The 7,500-nt window shown below is 51.3% G+C and overlaps 2 protein-coding genes across 3 annotated transcripts in view; both read left to right on the forward strand.

Annotated features, from left to right (window-relative positions):
• Positions 1–3,419, forward strand: part of LOC125954271 (insulin-like growth factor-binding protein complex acid labile subunit) — a 104,139-nt gene extending 100,720 nt beyond the window's left edge. For both annotated transcript variants that reach the window (XM_049684427.1, XM_049684428.1), the window contains exon 3: positions 1,168–3,419. In XM_049684427.1, the coding sequence (XP_049540384.1) occupies positions 1,495–3,285 (1,791 nt within the window). In that variant the 5' untranslated portion in view covers positions 1,168–1,494 and the 3' untranslated portion in view covers positions 3,286–3,419. The remainder of the gene's footprint in view (positions 1–1,167) is intronic.
• The window catches only part of LOC125955366 (sarcoplasmic reticulum histidine-rich calcium-binding protein-like), a gene marked incomplete at its 5' end in the record, with an annotated part of 7,423 nt that continues 3,208 nt past the window's right edge, over positions 3,286–7,500 (forward strand). The window contains one exon of the mRNA XM_049686500.1: positions 3,286–7,500. This exon is cut by the window's right edge and continues 3,208 nt beyond it. Coding sequence (XP_049542457.1) covers positions 3,286–4,401 — 1,116 coding nt within the window.

The raw sequence follows: 7,500 nt of genomic DNA on the forward strand, positions 1-7,500 counted from the left end.
TGTTTAGCTTGTAATGTTTTTCAGAAATATTCTTTTATCTGCATTGTCCTTTGTATTATAATTTTATTGCGTGTTATCGATGCTGATATCGTTCTGCAATGCAGTACAGCGTTAAACATTGGTTGTTTCAATAGCATACAACTACGTGCTCACATTATTGAACTATTTCAGTAAAGACATAACAACTAACATTTCTTTTCACTTCATAATAATTTTGAGGAATTGGATTCACCTCGTAAAAGCATCGTATACCGAATGCAGTAGCTACATACTTTAGAATTATTTTGTTCTGTTTGTTTGTCAATTACTTTAGTCGTTTTAGTTCAATGCAATTTAAGACAACACATTTGACAACTTTGTCAAATAGAAATCCAGATTTAGGCCAAAGTTCCATGGAAATACTAAAACCTATCGATCTGTCTCGAGAAGCAAGGAAACGAAATCCTATTTGCACCATAAAAATGCGTTATAATCAAACTTTATATCCTTAGTCCAAATTATAACATGTGCCATCGCGACAAACTTTAACAAAACAATCACATTCCTCTCATCAAACCCCCCGGAAAACCCCGCAAGCGCCATCGAACACGAGGGATTACGCTTTCCTTCCTCATCCTCTTCTCGGCTCTTTCTTCATTACTAATTTAACCGCATTATGGACGGATTAGGCCCACGTATTAGCCAACGAGCAGTAATGTTTCATTTGATTCCACGTGCCTCTTAAAGGGAAACCCCAAGGGCCAGGGACAGGGAGACCGACATCGAACCTGACCGTTCGTCCGTCTTCTGATATCGAATTAAATTTTCCGCCCTAAAGCGCTGCCCAACCGTCTGCGATTGGGTGTCCTCTTATGGAATTACGTTGGCGATCGCGTCGGCGAAACAAGCTGACATCATCGTCCACTTGGAGCGAATGGAATGGAATCCCATGTTGGACCCGGGGGCCAATCCAAGAATCTTTTCCTTCCCGCGATGAAATGCCGGACTTGGAATGGTTTCGGAAGTAACTTAGACTTCATGCCACCTTCCAGCAGCAGCAGCAGCACTCTCGGTGGTCACCTTAATTCCTGTAATCCAATAAATAGCTTATTGCACCTTGACGCGTTTTCCGGAATCGAATTGTCCCTAACCTCGCCCTTCTTCTGTTTTTCGTCTTCTCTTCGGCAGATACTATGACGATTCGATCCATTGCGTCGCTCGTTCGTCGGAAACTGTTGTAAGCCGCCACCATCGACGCTGTCGCCTCCGGGCACACGCCACAGCACCAAGGAGATTGGCCTACCTTGGCCCACCACGGACACACGCACCTGTACGCGGTGTAAGCGTCTTGTAACCGACGGTGGCACTGGCCAGGTACAGGTGTCCATTTCGCTTCCGGCTCGTGGGACGCGGAATAGAAACAAGAGCACGCGAGCACGAGCAACGGTGAAGCGTCCATCACGAACCACACGACGTCGCCGTCTTCAGCACCACCACGTCACTCCTAGACCATCAATGGAACGACGAACGACGGTCTCTACCGGTTGCAGTATGGCCATCAGCACCACCACCACCACCACCACTAGTACCGTGGTACGGTTCGGTGTTACGATGCTGCTTCTAGTATTGCTGCAGCTACTACCAACACCAACCGATGCAGCCGGTCTAGCGAACTGTCCACTCGGATGTCAGTGCGACGACGATACGCTCGTGGTGACGTGTGAAGAGGGTCAGCTGGATGTGCTACCGATCGTCCTTAACCCCTCGCTCGAACGACTAGTCATCAAGAACAACAAAATCAAAACCATCGACTCATCGATGGTGTTCTACGCCGAGCTGACGTTCCTCGATCTCAGCTACAACCATCTGTTCAATATGCCACCGCGTACCTTCGCCTACCAGAAGAAGCTAACGGAGCTACACCTGAACCACAACAAGGTCGGTTCGGTGACGAACAAAACGTTCGTCGGGCTCGTCGCACTGACCGTGCTCAATCTGCGCGGTAATTTCCTCGACGAGCTAACCGAAGGTGTGTTCGCCGGTATTCCGAAGCTCGAGGAACTGAACCTCGGTCAGAACCGGATCGCCAAGATCGATCCGAAAGCGTTCACTGGGTTGGCCAACCTTAAGGTGCTCTATCTGGATGATAACACCATCAGCACCGTTCCTTCACCGGCCTTTACGCCGCTCCGGGTGCTCGCCGAGCTCTACCTAGGGCTGAACTCATTTTCCTCCATCCCTAAGGAGTCATTTGCGGCGCTACCGGGCCTTAGTCGGCTCGATTTAAAAGGTGCCGCCTTACAGAACGTCACGCGTGACAGTTTCCGGGGTTTAGAGCAACTCCGTTCACTCGATCTGTCCGACAACCGGTTGAACCGCATCCCGACGAGCGAACTGGCACCACTGGACCGGTTAGAAGAGCTCGCACTGGGCCAGAACGACTTCGAGAGTGTACCGGCCGGTGCGTTCGCCGGTTTGGGGCAACTGCGACGACTTGACATCTCCGGTTCGCTAAAGCTACATCGCATCGAAAGTGGAGCGTTCGCTTCGAACACAAACCTGGAGGAGATAACGCTCGCCTCGAATAAGGCCTTGTCGGAGATACAGGAGGGAGCACTCAGTGGGCTACCGCATCTGCGGCGAATCGTACTTCGAGACAACGCGCTGACAACACTCACCGATGGGTTGTTTACGTGGAACGAACTGATCGAGCTCGATCTGTCCGAGAATCCGTTACTGTGCGATTGTCAAATGCTGTGGCTACGGAATCTGCTCGTCAGCCGGACCGGTAACGTCAGTGGCATGGGACAGGATGGAGTGCCCGTATCGGCTGCATCTTCCTTGTCGTCATCGGTAGCCGGTCAGATTCCGGTCATTTGTGCCGCTCCGGATCGATTGCGAGAACAAGCGCTACAGAGCCTATCACCGGAGTTGCTCGGCTGTACGCATCCGGATCATCGACAGCAGGCCATCATCTGTGCCGTGCTGGTCGGTGTGGCCGCTCTGCTCACAACGCTTGCCCTCGTCATCTACAAGTGCCGCCGGTGGATCCAGAAGATGGTCAAAGGAAGCTGGGGTAGCAACGGTATCGGACGTAAGGAGCGCGAGTATCAGAAGACGTTCTCGGAGGAGGACTACTCGGCACGGGGCCATCCACACGCGTTGCCTGGCGGTATCGGTGGACCGGGTAGTGGTGCCGGTGGACTCGGCATCCATCCGACGACACTGAACAACTACCAGATCAACAACCATCACCATCATCACCATTCGCACGGTATCAGGCATATACCGGTCACGGAACTATAGCTAGAGGCTCCCCCTCCACCACCTCGGAGGGGAGGTCCACCTTCAGCAGCAGCAGCAGCAGCAGCAGCAGTGGTAGGAGGAGGAGTAAGCGGTCCCGTCGGTGCCAATCAGCAGACTACGGCTACCAGCTTCCAGCTACAGCTTAACCAGGACCATCTAACCATGAAGCAGCCGCAACAACCGGGCATGAAGTTGTTCCCGAACTATACGCCACCGATTCCACCGCACCATCTTCACAATGGGAACGGGCCACCGTTGACCACCGGTAGCAGCAATCCGGCCAACCATCACTATCACCAGATCACCTATCAGCACAGCACAGGAGGAGGTCAACAGCAAACGCTCGCACCGTTGCGCCTCAATCAGGATCACTTCCTTCCACCGAACAAAACGAACACCATCGGACCATCGGGTGGCCACGGGGGTATTACGTCCGGATCGCGATCTCAGCAACCCGGAATGCATGCCAAGTATCAGACCCACCATCATCACCATCACCAGCAGCAACAGCAGCAACACGGTCTGAATGGTGCATTCCAGCAGCAACCAGACCATTCGCATCTCTACCATCATCCACAGGATCTCGATGATGATGATGATCAACTGCATCATCACCACCATCATCATCCACACCATAGTCATCATCCGATGCAGCACCATCTGCCACCGCATCATCATCCGATGCAGCAACACCACGGCGGTGTCGATGACGATGACGAGGACGACGACCACGATGACGTCAATGGTGGTGGTGTCTCCGATCGCGAGGACGATGACACACTCGACGTTAACGAAAGCTGTCGTCGGGGTGTCGGGGACAGTGGAGATAGTGCACCCAGTGAGGGTACCTCACCACCACAGAGCCCCCTTTCACCGCTACCACCCGAATTACCCGTCCGGAATGGGTTACTGCCGAGCTACAACGTAGCGCTAGAACTGAACCACATCAACAACAACAACAGCAGCAACCCAGTCCGGGGCACTGGGGCACTGGGGTCGTCTCCTTCACCACCGACGTCGTCCGCTACAACACCACCACCACCACTGCCACCGTCCACATCTGCGGTGGCATCCGGCAGTGGCCGTAAAACGCTCGCACTGCGACACTATCACTAGGAACTTTGTCTTCGTCTTCGAAAACCTTCCTCTCCTTAATCATAGCGGATAAGAGGCAATGTCCAACTTTTGTGATGAGTGTTCCTAGGTCCCTAGATTACCATCCCGTCTTGATCGTGATATCGTCTCGCTCGGCTTTATATCAGCTTTCCACAAAATTCCCCACAAAGCAAAACCTTCTTCTTATTGCCCGTTGCTCGTTAGATCGCGTAGATAGGATTAGAAAATGTGTGTTGAGGAGTTCCATCGGACACATCGCCAGGTAATGTAGGTGTCGAGAATTCATGAAGGTATAACCTATTTATTTTTCCCTATAACGGAGCACAGAACGAGAACTGTATGAGATTTATATCAAACGTCGTACATGCCTCACACCGAGAGATGTCACTCCGGAATGCTTAATATCCTCCCGGGGAGGGGATTGGGATCGTGTACCGCAATCTATCTTGCACTGACTTCGGTAACCGCAATCACACCGCAACCGAGAACAGCGCGTCAACGCGTTCTTGCCGAGCTTCTGACAAGCTCGTTGTACTGCTACTCTCGTCTCGTCAGTATGGGTTTAATTCGTACCTAAGTCTAGTTTCTCTCGTCAACGTCGTCAGTCTTTACCATGGAAGATGATAGCGAAAAATGAAACAAAACAGGAATAGCCAACAAGCAACAAGTACATCCAACAAATGGAACAACTTTAAGACTTCCACAGGGAGAGAGTGAGAGATAAATAGAAAGAGAGAGGAGAATCATGGAATGTCGGGACCGAATGTAATTTGATTCTCGAGCAAGCAACGGAGACAAAAAGTAGGCATTGCTATTGAACCTAACAGCAGCAGCAACAGCAACAGCAAGGCCTTTCGAATCCAACCGGAGCCGGACGAATGCGTAATTGTGGTCAACATCCTGGTCACAACAAGCCCTCGCGGCATGCCATGGCATGCGCCTCCCCTCCCCGGGCCCCAACCCTGTTGTGGTCCCTTTTATCAACGAACGTCATCACCATTGTCGTCGTGTCGGGCTACGTCGGGCTTGAGAACGCTGGCTGGTTCCAGGCGAAGTATCGCAGCAAACGACGACGACGACGACGACGACCATGATGATGGCGACGGTTGATGGAGGTGGTGTCACCACCACCAACCCCTCTTACCACCGCAGAAGGCAGAATGTTGTTTAATTAAATTAATGGCCGGAATAATGTCGGTGACATCCGGTTTGGCTAGACACACAGTGGCCTCTGCCACGCGGTGCTCGCGGTTAAAGCTTATAACGGGCAAGTGTTTATTGATTTAGTTGATGAGCAACTGGCGTTTGGGCTGGCGGTTGGGGTTCTGCTGCGGTGGCGGTGGCTTTCCTTAAGAAGCACAATCCTTAACCACCTCATTACCGCAATCGGCGTTCATCGGCCCTCACCAGCACCACCTCTTCGTTGCCAAGAGAATCCTTTGTATGGACGGCGATGATAACAACGTCTGGATCGCTTATTTACTGTGGGTCGATATCAACTCGCCGCCCGTTGGTGCTTCAGTAAAAGCCATGGATGCCGTGGAACAAATCACAGTGTTTGACATTTATCGATGCGTAACGTCTGTGCTGCCCTGGGATCCTTTTTTTTATGCTACGGACAACTCCTCGAGTATCTCTATTGGCTTTAGGGCGATACTAGAGATGATAGCGTATCGATGATGGGTCGTAATTATGATTAAACAAATACTCGGTCTCGGTCTCGGTCCCGGTCTCGGTCCCGGTCTCGTTATGTCCTTGCCAGCTGCCGTTTCTGTCCTTTGCTGGATGGTTTTTGTATTTCTCTTTTTTTCCTCTTCCTCTCGGTTCTATAACTTTCGAGTATCATATCGACCGTGAAGGATACTCGCGTTCCGCATCAGTAGCTCACTTCAAAGGCAGCTCTATCGGTGCAAAGAAGATTCTTATTTGCTTGTTTGCCACATATTCATTCCGCTGGATGGTTTTGCAACCAAACGAAACATGAAATCTGAAGGAGAAGGCCTTCTCCGCAATCAGCTTTCAAGTATACCATTCCTTGAATCACGATCTCAAATCGCTGGCAGCAGCTTCTGCGTGTGCGTGTGTGTGAGCTGCTCTCTTGCAGCAACGTGACCGACGAGCGTGGAGCGTGAAATTTGGGAAGCTGACGGCCTTTTTGACGTCCCCATCCCTTCTGGGGACCAGCGGCGCGTCATCTTCGCACATCATCTTTGGATCGGGCTTTTGATCGATTCATCATTATCAGACCGCCTTCTTCGGAGCGTCCGATCGTGTTCCTTTCTCCTTTCTTTTGACTCCGACGCACAAAAGTAGGTCTCACGTTTTGACCTTAGTCAGCACCAGCGCTGACGCGAGCCGCGAGAGAGTTTTACATTCGTTCCGGGAGTATCGGCGGGAGCGTTGTTGTTCGCTGTTCGCCTTTCCCCCGGCAATTAACCCGGGGTTGGGTCCAGGGAGCGGGTGCGATCGAATCGCGCTAATCGAAATCAGATCTGCCCTTTATCCCCGGACCGCCGGACCGCCGGACGCTCACGTTCATCGATCGCCGGAAGTCGACGTCCACGTCAGCGTGATGATGATGATGATGGTGATCGTACCTTTTTTGCAGGACGAACCAAATTGCACCACTTATTCCACTAATAGAACCATCAATCAGTGGCGCTGATTTGCGACTCGTGACCGAATTCGCCACCTGGTTTGATGCCATTTCTGTCCACCCGGGAGCTACCAGGGACTTCGTTTGGAAGCCCTTTGCAGTTGAAGATGACCTCAATAGCGGTGTTTGGTTCCAAACACTTTCCGAAACATCAACGTGGACGTCTTTTCAATTTCGTTAAGTGAATCCCCCTTTACAATTTTTTCAGCAAAGGTCTCAACATTCAACTCAACTGCAGCCTTCCAGGGAATTAGCATTTCGTTTTTTTTTGTTCCCCATTTCCAACTGACTGGCGCCGAAATGCCTTGCGGCGGTTTTTGGGTTTTCGTGTGTCAAATTAGGTGCGATGCTAATTAATTCATGCGACAAAAGCGGCCACATCGTCCACGTTTTCACCACTCTCTCTGTCTCTCTCTTTTTCTTGCCCCCCCACGGAAGGTAAT

Source organism: Anopheles darlingi, chromosome 3 (genome assembly GCF_943734745.1).
Source record: "Anopheles darlingi chromosome 3, idAnoDarlMG_H_01, whole genome shotgun sequence".
NCBI classification, from domain to species: Eukaryota; Metazoa; Arthropoda; class Insecta; order Diptera; family Culicidae; genus Anopheles; species Anopheles darlingi.